This window comes from Choristoneura fumiferana, chromosome 13 (assembly GCF_025370935.1).
Source record: "Choristoneura fumiferana chromosome 13, NRCan_CFum_1, whole genome shotgun sequence".
NCBI classification, from domain to species: Eukaryota; Metazoa; Arthropoda; class Insecta; order Lepidoptera; family Tortricidae; genus Choristoneura; species Choristoneura fumiferana.
The window spans coordinates 5172578-5191160 of NC_133484.1; the positions used below are offsets into that span (position 1 = coordinate 5172578).

The 18583-nt window shown below is 38.7% G+C and overlaps 2 protein-coding genes across 3 annotated transcripts in view; both read right to left on the bottom strand.

The window, feature by feature from the left end:
- Positions 1-18583, bottom strand: part of twin (CCR4-NOT transcription complex subunit 6-like twin) — a 141830-nt gene that overhangs the window by 105958 nt on the left and 17289 nt on the right. The window lies entirely within an intron of this gene.
- On the bottom strand, positions 4237-7823 carry LOC141433940 (uncharacterized). Its single transcript, XM_074096090.1, has one exon. The coding sequence runs from the start codon at positions 7613-7615 to the stop codon at positions 6209-6211; it is 1407 nt and encodes a 468-aa protein (XP_073952191.1). The 5' UTR covers positions 7616-7823; the 3' UTR covers positions 4237-6208.

Consider the following 18583-nt stretch of genomic DNA (forward strand, 5'->3'; position numbering starts at 1 on the left):
ATATAGCACAGCGTAAATCATAATTCATAATCGTAATGATTTATTTTAAAATACAGCGACGGTAACAGATTAAAGCGGCGAGTAACTCCTTATAATCCCGATCACAATATACGCGATGATTTGTTATTAAAACCGGACTGCAATGAATGAAGGGAGCAGGCGAGTGCGTGTCAATCCGTGAATACTTCATCAGATGATTTAACTGAATTGCTATTAATTTAAAGAATAAGATTAGCATCCCAGAATATAGTATGGATACCTATTAGCATGTTGTCGGTGTAACGCGTATGTTACGAAATGTGGTACGCAGCCGATTTCTTTACACGGAATTATTATTGCAAACTGAGGCCAAAGAATATGACTGCCAGCGCCAGCAATGCATTTTACCAAATTAGATCCTTCAAAATAATGCACGATAATTTTTCGAGCAACGACCCGAGACACGCTGCAAGAGCTTAAACGGTTTTAAATTAGAATATTCGACTGACCGTCATTTGTCTTACTGAAAAACAGAATAAGTTTTCAGTGTGACAAATGAGCAGAAACTCTTGTTATTTTAGGTATTCAAGAAGGTTCAATGATCCAGGGCAACAATTAAAATGACGAGGATTGTTTGCATAAATTTGGGACAATGGAGTGGAAATGATCGTAATTAATCACTTCGGAGATCAGCAGCAAAGTACTAACCTAACCTAACCATAATACCGAGGGACTAAAACTGCATTAAATTTCATACATTATAATATTAAGAAAGTTGTAGTAGTTGCTTTGCCTCTCAAGGTAGTGTGCAACCTATCTATAACATGCAGCCCTAGTGTTTAGAAAGCGCCATCCGAGCAAGCTTCTACTAAATAAGGAAGTAATCTATTCGAGTATTAAATTTATTAATACGCTAAGAAGATAAGGCGTAATATCACGGGTAGCGACCGAGTGCAGGCGAGTGAAAGCGGGTGAAACTTCCGAACGGAAGCAGCTTTCTACCCCGCCTCCTGCCAGCGTGAAGAAAACTAACCCTGGCTTATAGAGAGGGTATTGCACTTAAACGGGTAACCAAGCCCCGACAGCTTTGCTACGAGAGAAAACTTACAAATCCCGTCTAAGCCGGGCGTTGTAGTGTCGTAAACTTTATATTACACATGATGAAAGATAGTTTAATAGAAGGACATTCAACAATGAAGACTTACGAATCTGAAGGTAGATAGACCAAGGCAAAGTCAATAAGTACCTACTCTTTTTTAAGGAATAGCAAATCCCGAAATCCTAACAAATCTACAATTTTATCCATCAACAACGAAAAAAGCTAATTTGGCTTTAGCTTAAGAACTTTGATTTTGGCTTGAGGTAGTAAAATAAGGTGTGAAGATACCAACGGAGATTCGGAGTGAGACAATTTCCTGAGTGTAACTGAACAATTACGAGCGCTATCTTACTTCCTGATCGCAAAACTACACACATGGTTATCTGTAAAATGTAATACAGCGTGTCTGTCTTTCACGGTTAACGCGTAACATCGTATGTTTACAGTAGTCGCTGCGAGTTCTATTCGACGGCGGGCGATGGCAAGGTCGCGCACCACGTGCGCCGGGGCAACATTGTGTTGTTCGACGAGAAAGTTGTTTTTCTCCATCTTCAATTGACACCTGGGAGTCAAACTTGGGGTGCAAATGCATAGCGTAAAGTTTAAACTGCGTTTTCACAAGGAAAGTTGAATTGAAACACTTATAGATTTGTTTTTAAATTTATGCATCTGATATAAAATGTTGTAAATGTTTTACGGCTGTTTTCCAGCTCGGAAATGTTATTCGAAGAACAGTTTACTCAAAATATAATAAAACAGTTGTTTCCTCGAAAATTTCTTGGCATTGATGCTAAAGATTCATTTAGGGCAAATATCATTATTTAATTTTTTAAGGATCATACAACCCTGTTTTTTGTCCAGTGCTTTTTACAAATAACTTGCTTTGTTGTGACTTTCAAGGATTATTTGCACATATACCTAATTATACAGAGTAAAAGATAATATTTTTGTCAGTGCCTTAAAAACATACTTACGAATTTTTCCACGAAGAAGTTCACGGAAATATGGATGACATAGCGACCATTATCTTATCTTGTATTCTCATTCGTAACTTGAAATGGAATTCCACTAATGCTTACGTATAAAATTGATCTAAATGTGTGATATATCATCATTAAACTCTATTCTAAGATTGCAAGAAACCGGTAATCAGTTAAGAAATGAAATACTTCTAAGTCTACCTTCGCACAGAATAAGACTATGCCACACAGAAAACCAGTAAAAACCGCTGAGTTCGAAAGAGAATAAAAATTCAACACGTCTAAAGTGAAAGATGTGACTACGTTCCGTAGTAAAGTCATAATAATTTATTCAATTTGGATCCAGCCAAAGTACGAGGCTGGAGGTCGAACCAATTTAAACCTAACCTGTCCCTCCCAAGGCCAGCAGACTTCAGAATATGAACTATTATGTTTAAGATTTATCTTATCTCTATTAAAAATAAATCATCATCATCATCCCAGCCTATATACGTCCCACTGCTGGGCACAGGCCTCCTCTCAGAACAAGGGGGCTTGGGCCATAGTTCCCACGCGGGCCCAGTGCGGATTGGGAACTTAAAAATAAATATTGTACAGAAAACTGGTTAGTTCCTCACATCATTATAAATGCGAACTAGTTAGTAGTATGGAGTAACAAAAAGTGTATTTTAACGTCTTTCCTAAAGCTACCAAAGGGACATGCGTTCTACCTAATGGTAAGTTATCATCACCGCCAAAGAACGGCTACAGTACCATTGGGACTGCTGGTGCGTTGCAGGCATTGCAATGCAAGAAACGCCACTCGCCTTTTAAAGACACTCATATCGTAGTAGATTTCTTGTTTGATATCTTTCAATTTCAAACCATCGAATTATAACATGCATATATTTATGATTTCCCCAAAGTTGTCGTGTAGGAAATATGGACATTCCCATGTAATGTAACAATCAAGCTGTCAATCTCGTGAAGTTGTAAAATAATATGAGCACGTATGCGCGTGTGGCAAGTGTCATACCATAGCTATTAAACATTAATGCTCGCATAAAACTAAAGGCACTCTCGACAAATACGAGATAGCGTGTACCTAAAAGGATGGTTTTACATAAAGGAATAAAATTCTGAAACAGTTAGCCATAAACTTAATGCCCTCTAGGATAGGTAATTTAATTCAATATCGCTTCTAGTTTTTAAACTTAAAGATAGGAAATCAAAAAATATAATATGATCATCAAGCATGAGATGAGACACATGGATTGTTAATATGCCCTTAACAGAAAGATTATCAACAAGCAACACTAATTAAAGTGTAGACTGGTCTAAACTTTATGTAATGCGGTAACTTCTGTACATTTACATGCTGTAGGTGGTAAACTGAATGGAGTGGAGACGAATGCAAAAATCAATGAGACGAAAGTACAGCTAACGTCGCAGAACAAATTGCGCAGTTTCAAGACCCATAAAATACTAAAGACCATGACATTGACCATGGCGGCGTCCTTGCGATTATGAGACAAACAAGCCGACATTTATCACCTCACTAAACATTGTAAATGGTTCTACAAACAATGTAAGTCGAAAAAGGATTGCGTTAACGAAGCTATGAGGTGGTGATTTAGTTCGTTATTAGAACGATCCTTAAAAGATAACAAAGTTGACTCTGAAGACGTACTTATAAGTATCTTTTAAATTAAGTAATTTGCTTTGAGGGATCGCTTTTGATCTCGTTTCGAAGCCAATGAATCAACTGCTAAGGGCTATTTGGCGTTTTCGTGATTTTCCTTCGATGCAACTTTCGATGTTATGCGAGGTAAAAGCGAAAAGCCTTGGGTTATCGTTCGACGTTCATAACCCGAGCATAAAGCATTTTGAATGTAAACAAGAATACAATGGCAAATGCGTAACGAACCAACAGCTGTTAGACCACAATTGAAAGTCTCCTTCACGAGTTACGTAAATGACTTCATGTGTTTTCAAACCAAAATTCTGCTCCGAAATAACATTTTATTGGTAGTTTCCTTATACAAATTAAACTATCAAAGTCGTCAACGTTTTAATAGTGCAAAAGCACTACTTAATTAAAATATACTATAAACGGATTTCCTCATACGCAAAGGACTATTAGGTTGTTTGGTGGTTTATATACAATCGCAAATTAATATGCATCAAATAAAACAAGTATTATTATTTCTGGACATGGTATTTTATTGTAGAAAAATAGTGTGCGAGCGTGTAACTCATGCCTCTTGTACGTACACAAACAAAATATTATACCTACGTAACTATTTATGCATAAAATGCATTCACACAGTAAGTTAGACATAGCCTATATTGTTTATATTATAGTGATGTATCGTTGAGTCTTACAGCCGTGCTAGGCGAAACGCCCTTTCCTAATCCCGACACAACTACAAGCTCGGCGCTGCGAATCGAGGCCATAACTGATTCCAATTTCAATTTGCATCTTTTTACGATGATTTCGAGACTTTACTCATCTAAATAATTCGATAAAATATTCGATTAAGCAACCCAAAGTTATATAAGGTCTGTTCACGCCTCAAAAAGCTAAAGCCTTCTTCCTTTTAGTACCTATAAAAGAATGAATCAAAATGAAGCAGGCTTAACTTGCGGTTTGCTTTTTAAATTTTCAATTATGGTTCGGTCTTATGGACGCCTTTTAAATTAACCAAGTGAAACAGTCGATTAAATGATTCGGTGCATAAGAGGTTGCAAGAACTGCTAAGATACGCCGAGCTCGTCGTATATAACAATAAAAAGCAAGCAAGAACCAATTTATCAGGTCGTCCTACGCACGCGCCGCACAACATAAACAAACACAACATAAAAATAAAATAGAGAATATCGAAGATCCCATGGAGTGTAATACCCAACGATAGAGACGGTGTACAGTCCATGAATAACTTAGTTATATGTATTCACATATCTACATTATGGAACTTTATCTGGTATCACTTACGATGTTGGACCCTTATTAAAACAAAAAGAGACTTGTCAGCCAATCGGACACAGATATAATGGAAATCAGCCGCTTGTCAATGGAGTCTAAATATAAAGAACGCAGGACGCAAAGCGCTTATTTTCAACCACTATAACACTGATTCTAACTACGTGACTATTTGATAGTTACCTAATGTGTTGTTGCCCACACAATGCACCTGGTTATATAAGGAACATAATCACAAAGCATATTTAGGTTCAACACAAGAAGTTACTAACGCCGGTCACGTAACTTTAAGGAAATCATAGCAATTTGACCGGTATCGGGTAACATAAATAAAATGTAAATTCTAGTAGGAAACTATGTGGACATTCTAATGATCGCCCAAGGCGCAATGAACTAGCCTCGCTTGTTGTGATTTTAGCGAATAGCGATGTAATGAGAATTATGATTAAGAAAGCGAGCAAAATTAAATGATGATAGTTAATGAAAATGTTCGCCCCCAGATACCTATGTCATTGAAATGCAAACTCAGATGAAATATAAATGATGACGAAATCTACTAACGATAAGTAACGTATTCAAGCATGGCTTTAACGTGCAGCTTTCACGCTCTATTTCCCACGCGATCCGTGACTTAATACAAATTGTATTAAATTTATTGACAACAAGGCTTAAAACTCATGAAATGATAGACCAAATAGGAAGAATTAATTACAATGATCTTTTGAACATGGTGAACCAGTCGGAATGGAAATGTTGTTAGTATTATGAACCGGCGCTGTGTGCGCGAGGCGCCACCCGGAACGGCGCGCGCGGAGAAAACGGCGGGAAACCGCAATAAGAGCGCCGCCGCAGCCGCGAGAATCGTGTCAGTAGTGTGAAACGCTAATTGCGCACCGCGAGTTACTCCTGCGCATCCGCCCTCGGCATTGACAAACGGCAAATCATAAAACAATATCACGTCTCCAGATAAAGCTCCTCGTCAGTTTCCTACGCTATTGTTAACAATAAATTATTTTAGAATCTACAGGAAACCGATTCGGAGATCTCAATTTTATTGGGTCGCGATGAGATGCTCCGTGCGTGCCTCGCTGTATGCGACTTGAGTCCAGCTCAATTGGCGAGCGTAGAGCTCTCTGGACCGATTGACGACACAAACGTCTACACAAACATCAAGCACGATCACAAGCCTTAGGCGGTAACTAAGGCTAAATCACAAATGTTGTGCTCATCCGTCAAGCGCCCAGCGGGAGAGCACACGGACTCGGATACACCTTCACTCTTTCCACTACCATCTACACTAGATTCGACTTTGTCACATAACACCGCACTGTTTACTTTTCGATCGTAGCCTGACATCGTACATCTGCTAACGGCACTTTCACTTTTATCGGCGAAGAACGAACGCCGGTCAAAGTTTTTGGCCGGGGGCGAGGTCGAAAACAGCTTGATTTCCAGGTCTCGATGACCATTCATAGAAGTGACGATCTCTGAAGAAATTTCCAAAGCAAGTGGTGAACGAGGTTCAGGCGAGCTTGCTCTATTTGTAGGGGGAAATAGTGAGTACAGGTTGGGGGCAGAAAATGTGTCTCCATTGTAAACTGCACGTTGCTCAGGTATTCGCGAAGAAGGATCGCTCCAACTGCGTCTAAGTGTTGTGTCAGGTCCTCGTCTACCTAATGAACCGACCACTTTCATAGAATCCTCTAATTTAGTAGGCGCGAAATCCCCACTGGAGTTCTCGTTAAGCAAATCTGCAATCGAATCTGCATCCCATATTTGCCCCACAGGATCACAGTATCGACACTGACACGAAGTAACAGCAGACTCGACTGGCGAAGCAGCCTCCGCCAAACCGAAGCGACTAGCTTCTAACGCTTCCTCAAGCACTGACACCCGATAGGATTCTGGCACTGGTTCCGGGTATTCTAACACTTTAGCATCCAGTCGATAAGACATAGCCATGTCCCGACAGTAAGAATCTTCATAAATATTCCGGCGAACTGAAGAAATGCCTGACACAGCGCAATGATCAATTTCACCAAGCTCTAAGCCAGCAGATGACATGTCATGCGGCAACATATTGTTAGGTTTTCTGTCCTTTTTGCGTCGCTTCCTTGGTTTTATTATCCTTGGGAGCATCGTTTCAGAGTTGGCAGAGCCGGAACTTTCGTCGCTAGCGACACTGACCGCATCCGTGTTGTTGTTGCGTCCGCTTCGCGCGGAGCGCGTCTGTTGCTGTTGGTTACGGGGCCTGTTCCCTTCGTTCACATCGCATATATCCCTGGCAATGTGTTCTGTGTGTACGAGTGGTCGATGGGATCGCTGTTCCACCGCTGTGGTGAATTTTCGTCGATCCTGACGATTTTGTATAATAAGAGGAGCGCCTTGAGCGTGCATCGCTAATTTGGAGACAGGCGTTTGCCGGGCAGGCGGTGCACGTCCTGCCATAGAGATAAGCGGTGCGCCCAGCCATGTGTTTGGATGCGGTACTCCGTAGGGCGGATAGTAGGGCGGCGGGAATCCTGGTGCGGTGGTGGCGTACTGAGGGCGAGCGGGTTCGCGGCGCCCTAGGGCGGCGCGCTCGCCCGGACTCATAACGTCGATCAGGGTGTTTAACCCATATTCACGGGAATAAGTTTCACTGTCACGGTAAAAGTTGTATGTGCGACACGATTTCGTAATCGTAGTGTAACATCGGAAGTGGCGCGGAGAGTGGTCGCGTGCGTTCGTCGCGGCCGCCGGCAGAGAACTGGAGTGAATGAGTGCGGACCGGTCGCGAGTGCCGAGTGGGAGTGCCGCGCCGCGCCACGCGACTAACTCTATCGCCCGCGTAGTCGATGCACCGGAAAGCTTTGCTGCCCTAATCGCTTTACTATTAGCCAGGTATTGTATACTTACTGTTCAAGCTATGTGTAACAACAATTAACATGCAGTAATAAACTAACCAAGCGAACGGACGTCACGTGGAATTAATAGTAAGAATACCGTAACATATACGTGTTATTAGTTTAATCTACCTTATATAAATTTACTCGTATTTGATAAAAATTTAACACTTTTCTTTTATATTATTTTTCGCAAAAGAAAGTAGACAGATGAAATGCACCTGAAAATTGCCGCATGGTCACCACAACGTCCACAGCTATTAAAACGAAGAATATGTGGCAATATACTGAGCTCACCCGTTGGAAATAAATAAAAGCGACATCTCGTAAACTTACCTGAAACAATAAAATTGATAATAAATATCAGGATATCGGATTCGATACTCGGAGACACCTCAAAGGCATCTAAACACTCGTAAAGGATCGGATGCCTTTAAGCTGGAGCAATAAAAAGGCTTTTACTGGAGTGTAAATTGTTACAAAAATAACACGGAGACCATTTTATTTGGGGTGTATTTCAAACAATGGAATGAGTCGTTAAAACGGCTGTCTTCCCTAACTACTGAGAGAAAGTAAACTCAGTGAGTCACTACACCACACATCCTTTGCCTCTCTCTTTTCAATAAATATAAACAATACGCGTATTTAATGCATCAACATTTTATGTGACTGGATTGGAGATGTAACCGACGCTAATTTAGCTTTTGATATAGATTCTTAACACAAAAACTGCAAAAAAGTAGCCAAATCCATCGATAACTCTGCTCTACTTAGATGTAATCAAAAAGATTTTGTTGCACTGCATTGTACCTAAGTTAACCCCGCCTTAAGCATGTCAGGTCTACAAATAAAACTACCAAAGAAAAACCCCTGAGCGCTACAAGAAATTACTTACAATATATTATTATTTATTATTTCCTGTAACACAGGGACTCCTAGCACAGGATCCAGAGCCGTAGACTCTTGTTTATAAGTTTTTTATGCAAATTTTCATTTTATTAAAATTTAGTTAATAAGTTTCTACAACATACAATTACCAAAGTAGCACGTACCTACACAAGCTGTACCATGTTTTCATTTATCGTATGCATAAGCACACAAACTTTCATCGCGAGATGCGAATATCGAAAGTCAGTGAGACGGACATACAGACCCAGTAGGGAGAAAAGCAAGGTAAAAATGCTAATGAATGCATGGACACTTAAGCGCTTCTCAAATAGAATATTTAAAAGTGAATTAAAATTTTATTACAATATCGGGTGATAACGATTACCGCTTGCTGACTCTCAGAAATTCGTACTTGGATTAGAGTTCAGTGACAACAACATTTTACGAACCATGATGCCTATTGACCCCCAAAATGCAATGCAAAGCATCATGCAAAGTTTAGAACTTAGCATTAAATAAAGTTTTGTATTGTATAAGTATTCATCGATTTAAAAATGGTACGTTTTAATAGAAAATCATTCCGGCCGGTTCTTTGCATTAGTACAGCTGATTTTATGACGCTATGAATGAAGCAAATTGGGGTGATTTATTGAGAATGGTCACAAGAAATTCTAAAAAAAATGTGCTTGAGAAGTTTCGTTTCTTATAAGATTCCTGTTCCTGCTTTCTTTGTGTTGATAATTCCACAATGCTGTCTAGTTTCAATCATTCACAAAACTGCTTAAAATTCAGTTTAGGAGCTACAAATAAGTCTTAAATATACAAGCAAAAGCTTCATACTTCAGACTATCCTGTTCTCAAACCAGACGAATTGATGCCGAGTCATGACAGAAATAAAGGACGGTGGCACTTAAGCGGCTCGAGTGATAGTGAATCTTGACTTCTGTGAAAAAGCCCATCGATTGAGAATCAAGATTTCAAATAAAGATTGATTGCCAGCTACGCATTCGTCATCCAGATTAGCTACGCAACAGCAGCAGAGAAAGTGATCGGTGTGCTCTCCCGATCCGTCGACCTTTGCCGACGTATCGCGTGGTTAGACAAAATTAATTTTCTACCCACTCTCGCTCTCGCTTAGATGCGTTACGCGACGCCAACTTGCTATTACGAGCTATGATAGTTATTACGAGCACACGCCTGATTATTATCGTTTCGAGATAAGTGAAAGTTATTATGAGAGCCTATGCGGACGGACCTCATGTACCACGGGTCAAACACAACATAACATGAACGAATATTCAAGCCAATATTCTGAGTGTAGCTGCGTAATATATTTGAAACTTCTGTAATAATGATGATAGCTGCTACAAATCTTATTTAATATCTTTGTTTATGTTAGAAGTGGTCCAATATAGAGAAAATCAACCAACAGTTACGTAGACAGGTATGCTATACATTGTTGGGAAATCGTCTCATTGTTTCCATTAAGAGAGACGAATGGAAATCAATTTCAGAACAGAATAACCAGGTCAGACCAATTTACGTAGAGGCGTGCGTAACTTTTATTTCAGTGCCACCCACTTCCAGTCACGACGCTTATTAACTTGCCATTTCCTTCGCGCGCCTCACAGATTCATGCACAACAACAAATTAACTGTCATTGTCACCTACTTGTCAAAACTTATGAAAACGTTCACTTTGCGATTATCACCATTAAAGCACTCCACTTTCCATTTTCACTCCTTTCGATTTTTTTACTTGTAAATAAACAAGTAAAAAGTAAAAAATGTTTTCGATTATTTTTTCTTGAGTGTTATAGCATACCCGATATTATTTGTTTAACTACAAACAAATAAATTAAATTGGTTATGTAATACGATTTCGCAGCTTGTGCAAATGAAGACGCCATTAAGAGAATCAGTTTTCACTTCAACTTTCCTTGTGTTGCCTTAAAAATAATGAGTCTATTTTCCACACAGTTAACCTTTGCTTGAGCAAGTAAGACTGTTTTTTTTTTCAATAATTTATGTTGGCGTTAAATTTAAATTAAGGAACAGTTTTAAGAGAAACTTTAGATTAAAATCTATCTTTTGTTGCATAACTAACATCCTACTATCCTACGTAATATTATAAATGTGAAAGTTTGTGAGTAAGTGAGTATGTTTGTTACTTCTTCACGCTGAAACGGCTGGACGGATTTGGATGAAATTTGGCAAAAAGTTAGTTGATAACCTGGATTAAAACATAGGATACTTTTTATCCCGATATTTCCACGGGATAGGGATAAAATCTCGAACTAATAACCGCTGGGCTTAGAGTCATGAAATTTGGTATGTAGATAGCTGGGCATCTGGAATAACACATAGGCTAATTTTTATCCCGATATTCCCACGGGATAGGGATAAAATCTCGAAATAACAACCGCTGGGCTTAGAGTCATGAAATTTGGTAAGTACGAATATATAGCTGGACGTCTGAAATAACACATAGGCTACTTTTATCCCGATATTCCCACGGGATAGGGATAAAATCTCGAAATAACAACCGCTGGGTTTAGTGTCATGAAATTTGGCATGGTTGTTATAATATAACTTCAATGAAAACCACGATGTAATTTTAGGGAATTCCCACGAGAATTTAATAAAATCCCGGAATTTCAATTCAACTGCTGTAAGTATCTAATGATTTACGCGTGCGAAGCCGCGGGTAAACGCTAGTATTACATAACATAAACGACAGATGGTAGTGTCCTAAAAATAGGTCCACATCAAAATTATTCTATGAAATCATTTTCTGCACTCACAATTAACTAAAACTAAATAACAAAAACTTATAGTAGCCGAATCGTAAAAAACGAAACGCAACAATTGTATTCGGTAATCGTAATATAAACGAGTAGTTAAGCTCTTAAACGCTAGTCCGAACGCCAAACAATAAAGTTACGCAAGCTATCACTGACAGTCATGCAGCTTTAATAAACCCAAGCGCACGCGACGTGCCGGTCGGTTAATGCGTTTTTGATTGGCGTCATACAACGCTGCACTTTCACTAAACGCCTCTGTCGCCGTATGCGTTTACGTTGGTCCCCGCATCTACCTTTTAAGGCTTAACTACCCGAGTCCGGGTTTGCCGAACAATCATTTTCAAGTAAACGCTTTGTAGTGGCAGTGAAAGCACATTTCTACTATAATGGTGGGTATCGACAAAGAAAACTGTAACTCAATACTAAGTCATGCCTTTTCGTAGCACGAGCTTGCTTTACGACGTAATAAACAACCGTATGTCGAGCCTCTATGAGTCCGCCATATTTAGAGCTGTCTAGTCGACTTAGTGCTCATTTGTATTCCATTCAGTTATAAATCCAGGGCCTATATAGTAGAGCAGTATCTTCGCAAATGTCATTAAGAAAATATCTTAAACGATTTATGTTGATAGGAGAATGGGTACATCTATTTGGTATCTAGTTCTCGCGAACAGGTGTCATATAATTTCGTGTCAGGTTTGCATTTCTGAATTCACTAAGATTCAAGACGCAGGCATTTAAGAGTAGGCTATTGGGAAATAATCCCCACGCGACACCAACTGCCGCAAAAGTAACTAAAAATTGATTAATTTAAGCTTCTTAAGAGCTTTGCTAGACCAGTCCATAAACGCGTTTTTTTAGTTTTGTATATTTTTTATTCTCAGTAACTTTACGCCCGCAAAAATAGAAACTCAATAATGAATAAGAATTTGACGAAATTTTTGAACGAAATTTGAATTTGACGTCGGACGTACACATATCGAATGTACGGAAAGATTTGTCAACCGGAATTAATTAATTCTGATTTCTGAAAAACCTTTATAAAAATATTCAGTCAAAGTAGCATTAAAAAATCTTGTATATGTGTATGAAATCTCACCGGATTAAGAAATAAGCAAAACATATCATAATAACAGCCGTAGTTTTAAAACGCACCTTTTGTATGTAATAAAACCAACCTATCGTAGGTATATTGTGGATGGCATATAAAGTGCAAGAAACTGTAGATGTCGATTTTATATTTACATCGTAAAATTTCTAGTGCTGAAAACTACCAGTTTATGAGGACATTTCAGTAAGAGCTTAGTAAAAAAAAAATCTAGCCAGTTCACATTAATAAGAAAGGAATAATAAGGCCGCTTGTAGACCTCCGTTGTTTCACCGGACAACGGACGGGTTTTTTTTTGCCAGAGTTGCGGTATTGTATGGCTAAGTCCCCGGACAAGTATCCAGTGCATGTACACACATTGTTAGCCATACAACACTGCAAGTCCGGCAAAAAAAACGGTCCGTTGTCCGGTGAAAACAACGGACGTCTACAAGCGGCCTAAAGCTACCTCGCAAATCGAAATAAGTTTTTGTTAAAAATTTCATTTTTAATACAAGCTTTTTTTTGCTGACTGTACTTTTTGTCAACTTTACTTGCATTGTCACCCAAACTACACTGGTTTACCAAATTTCAAGTCGATGCCATTAACCGTTGAAAAGTTCCGTCCTGCGGAAACGATCCTGGCTGGACTACCAGGATGTCACTACCAGATTATTGTATTGTCACGCAATTTACATAAGTATGCCAAATTTCAAGCCAATACGACTACTGGAAGCTGGTCGAATTTAACTTGCAAGATTTGACTACAGACAGACAGACAGACAGACAACGGGACAGGTGAAACTAAATAAAAGCTTGTAAAAATATAACCTCGATTGAAATGTTGCTCAGGTAAATAAACAGCTATATTTTTTTTATTGCTTCTTATCTCTAATAGCTTTTGACAAATTAGTTTAGTTTTATTCCTTCTAAACTTGCAACAGTTCGAAATATTTACGATTGCGCTCAGCACGGTCCATTAATCCTTTACGTATTTTGACAGTAAATTTATGAATGATATCGAGTACCGTTTGACGAAGATTAGTATTTTTGGGAATAATAGGCTACTCAATCTAACTCATAAATCAGGGAGTTATTAGAGTTACATAGTATTATTATTGGAGATATTAACGGTCTACCTTCAGCAAATATTAATAATACTTATGAGTTATGAGTAATCAAAGAAGGCAATAACGCCAATAGCACTCAAGATGACCTAAAAGGACGAACTACTAACAATGTCTAGCAAAAATTACAACTTAAGGGAACTGTTATGGCACAACGGTAAAACGCGTTTAAACTTATACGAGAGAAGACGTAAAGCTTACATTCTCTGAAATAACGTTCCAACTTATAGTGCAATAAAAACAAACGATCATAATAAGCTAAGTTTCGTCCTTTCGCCCTCTGTAATGGTCGATTTAACGTAAAACAAACGGTAAGGGCTGCGATTTTCGTGGCAAGGGTACATCAGCGACCTCCAGACTGCGCCCCGTCTAGCAGCAAGGGCGACAGCGTGCCCTTGCACTTCACCTACCGTCCGCCCTTCGTCGCAAGGGGCACTGCTATACTTACTGATATATTGGAAAATGTACCTATCGGGATTATACAGTATACGGGCGCCGGCCGGGATGTTATTGTTTCGATTAGTCTGTTGTTCTAATCTAACGTAATGCGGACATAGAGGGTGGCAGAGTTAGAACAGAACACGATGTAACTAATCACGTTGCAATCAATGCAGTGTGTCATATTACAGTCGTGGCCGTGACGTGTTCCCTTTGAATGGTAAAACAAATCGCTGCATGACTTTTAGGAAATTAAAATCTAATCAAATAGTACTTTGGGCTAATTTATGAGGCAAAAACAATGTGACACGTTACGGATGTTATGAAGAATAAAAATTGGCGGGTGTGTCACAGGTTAGGTTAGTAGTTACTAGGCAACACGGACATGTTAATTAGACAGACGAATTAAGATGCATGTATAAATAATAGCTTGATGCGTTAAAGACGTGCAATTAGCATGATTGCGGATGCCATCAGCCCCTGTCATCAGAGCTGCACAATAAAAGTTTTCATGTCAGATACAGCTTTCCCTTGTTATGATCGTTTACGTGACATGTTTACCAGTCAGCTCTCGTTACGGCTGATCGTTAACCAGTCGTAAAGTTTCACCGAAAATTGTTTAGCATAGCCTCGGTGAGCCTAACGAGCGCGATAGACATCGCAGAGGTTATTTAAAAATAATTACGTTTCGTGCTTGCAAATTAAGGAGGCGTCTGAGCGCCAAATGAATTCTTTGATTCTAGTAAATGGAAATATTTAGAGCTATTCATTTGCTTCATAACATAACTAATGAAAGACTATAATTACACGTTTTCTTACAATCGAAATTAAGTTGACGCAATCGTTCCACATGATAAATAATGTTCTCGGAGCTCTGGATTTCGCAATATAACGCAAATGAAGTAGAATCAAAAATCCTTACACAATGAGCAAGCAGCTTTCGTCGTCGGCGGGTCAACGGACCATTTCCTTGGCATGCCAGTGGATATACCTTATATGGCGGTTAGCTCATAATATGCTGAAAACGGCAACAATGCGAGATAACATTTCGTAACATGCCAAAGGAGGTGGTCTTGCGCAAATCTGTGACGTCACCGCGGTCGGTTCCGGCTTCACTTTCGCGAGACACTTTCACCCGCAACTGTGGCGCCGGCGTCGACGATCGGTTCAGAAGTGCACAGCCTTTGGGGTTGAATCGAAAAATAGTAACCCTTGTTTGCTCTTTTTATATATCACACATCTAGATTGAAAGGGCATCAACTCAAAATAATACAGCATTTTAATTTAGGCCTTTCAGAAATTAGATGTAAGTCTAAATTAAAATGGCATTAGGGGTAATATTTGGAATTATTGAACCGGTTTTTTAAATCCAAATTGAAATCTATACTAAATAAGCCTGGTTCCCGCGGGACACAGAAAAAGTAGGAAGCAACAGCTAGTCAAATATTTTTATACTTATTTATAAATAATGTTTCCCGCTTCATTGTAAAGATAAGGTTGTGAATAATAACATTTTTAATACCTACAAGTTGTAGGCTAGAACCCTTTTGTTACCAATTTATAGTTTTCAATGGGTCAATGGACCCAATGGGGATTCAGTAGAAAATAAGTGTTGCAGGGTTAGTTCACATTCACTTCTTTCGTATACTACATACATGATTATAGGTGGCTCGTTAAAAAAAAACAACAACTAAATATTTGGTTCAGCCTCAATGGCGAATATATAATATACGTCAATTCAATTTCTCGCCCCTTTTTTAAACGTTAAAAATCAAGAGTATGGTTTCTTTTTGTGTGTATCCAACAAGCTATGTTCAAAAACTTCGGGGCTTTTTGTCAAACATCCTCAACACAACAAAAGAGTTTAAATTCTAAATTGGTGCAGAGCTTTACAAAATCAGTTTTTGGTCGGGAGTTTCCGAAATAATTACATTTCTTAGAATGTGTTTGTCGTTATCACGATAAAACCGGGTTTTTGTAATCACATCGCTATAAGAAACACGTTTTAGGTGTCAAATTCAATCATGATGAAGGTTAGTAAGCTTATCAGACAACTTTTATCTGACTTTAGCATAGTAAAACGAAGCGTCAATTTTGGTGTTGGAAAAATCCCATCAATTAGGTGCTTAAGCGTTATTTGAATGCGCCAAAAAAGTGTATCCAGCGCGGTGTGATTCTAGTACGAAGAATCTAAATCAAGGAGGAAGCGTTCAAGGCATTCTGTTATAAACAAAATATGCTTCCCTATTTATTCCGTAAATATGTTTATTACTTTTATTGCGTGTCACGGTTGACGACCCCTGCGATAGACATTATCATTCGGCGGCTGAGAATCGATGAGCAACCAAAACAGACTCGATAATTTATTCGGAAAACATACTGTAGTGACCATACGATTGTGAAACCGGATACAGTTAATAGCTTCATAATTTTGATTGTTCTTCTTGAATTTCGATTGGTTGATTGCTTTTCATCTGTACACTGTATCACTGTATATGTATAGTGGGTGACAGACGTACGAGCAAATACGCGTACTTATGGCTCGACGACCTTTTTCACCTGTGTGTCACCGTAAGTACGCGTACTTTAAAACCGTCGGCGATCCAACCGGTTTGAAACCTTGCTCGTGGCTCGCAAACTTAAAACCCGCGTACTTTAAGTTCGTACGTCTATCACCCACTTATGACCGATGAAATAAGGTCTAGGATTAATTAAAAAAAAATATGAATTTTCACAAATCGTATGGGCTGTTAATTTAGGAGACTGAAAACAGAATGTACGTACGTCGTTACCAAACGCAGTAGAAGGCTTATTTATTAACTTTCAATCACATGAGATTTTCCACGAGCCAGGGTAGTCAACTCAATAAGTTAGATAAGTATCTCAATAGGTTTCTTTAGAATTATATTTTTAGTAGGCACAAGCTTTCTTATTGACTGACTGACTGTAGGTACTGGCATTGTCATCCATCATATGTGCATTTCTGACCAAATTTGAAGTCCGTAACGAATATGATCTCCGAAAGTGCATAAAATTGGAGTAGCAAGATTTGAAGCAACCCAGCAAGCATTTTCAAGTTCCGGCTGCATTCAAACATTATCAATAAATATATAAACTAGACCTACGGAGCTGCTTTCTTATCCAAATGTTCGATCCATCTGTTCTGCTCTGTTGTTTCTATTTCGTTTATACGCCGACTACATACATACACAAAAAATTAAAAACTAAGAATGTCCCGACAACCTATCACACTTAGGCCATCCTATTGTTGTTATGGAGACAAGACATTATGGGCTCTCTATTCGTTTTGGGCGCCTTCGCCAAGGCAAATTTCACCGGATACGAATGTGACCATGTGCCCAATATGTGGGCTGCAAATTGATTGACAAATTGACTGGTAACATCGTAGGCGTATAGGTAGCGTACTCTTCGAACTTGAAGATAGCCAGAACTCGATGATTCCAAACAACTAGCCAAAACAATGGTTCAGTTTTGAGTTTAATTGTTTGGTTTCTTTAATTTTACACTATAATACGTTTTTATACTTGTATAATACTCAACTTGGTTCTACACCGTGTTATACTATACTAGACTATACTATACTACAAAATCGAACGCAATTGAGCTGTCGTCCCAATTGAGAGAGAGAGAGAGAGAGAGAGAGAGAGAGAGAATATTTACACATACTACAAAATCGATAATACGCAAAAGTGGACCCCTGTCGTCGCCAAGTTGAGAAATAAAAGAGAAATACACAAGAGACGAACGCCAGAAGTTCGCAGCCGGAAATAATGGCAACACTCGATCAGTTTAACCATTAAACCAGGATTGTAGCGTAATATTTACATTAATTGGCTGTTCTTAGAATTTTGTTTTTTCAAGAATGCTATATTTTTTCCGATTTGTTGCAATAAGTAACTACTGTAAGCAAGCTGCGACAGGTTAAGTGCCTTGTAGGGAATATACTAACTTGATTCTCGCTGTGAAATCAGCGAATGAAGCTTCGAACTCCTACATAATATACCTACACAAACGAACCAATAAGTCCCTGAAATGTTTCCAAGAAAATAGTTTACAATAGATCCGAAGAAAATTGCAAGGAAAAATACTATTCAGTATTTTTTTGATGCTAAGCCAATGGAAGATACGAGACATTCGTTAACAAATCACGAAGTTCTTTTGCTGATTTATGTAAAAACATACGCCAGATGATAAAAATATAGAAATAAAAAACAGTTTTTTCCTAAGCATTGTCAGACAAAAGCCTACATTTCTAAATCCGGCTAGCGGACACTTAACGCAAGAAATTGTGTTGATATAACCTTGAAAATTCTG

Excerpts from the sequence above, each read along its gene's own strand:
- LOC141433940 (XM_074096090.1), bottom strand. The coding sequence starts at position 7,615 with ATGAGTCCGGGCGAGCGCGCCGCCCTAGGGCGCCGCGAACCCGCTCGC.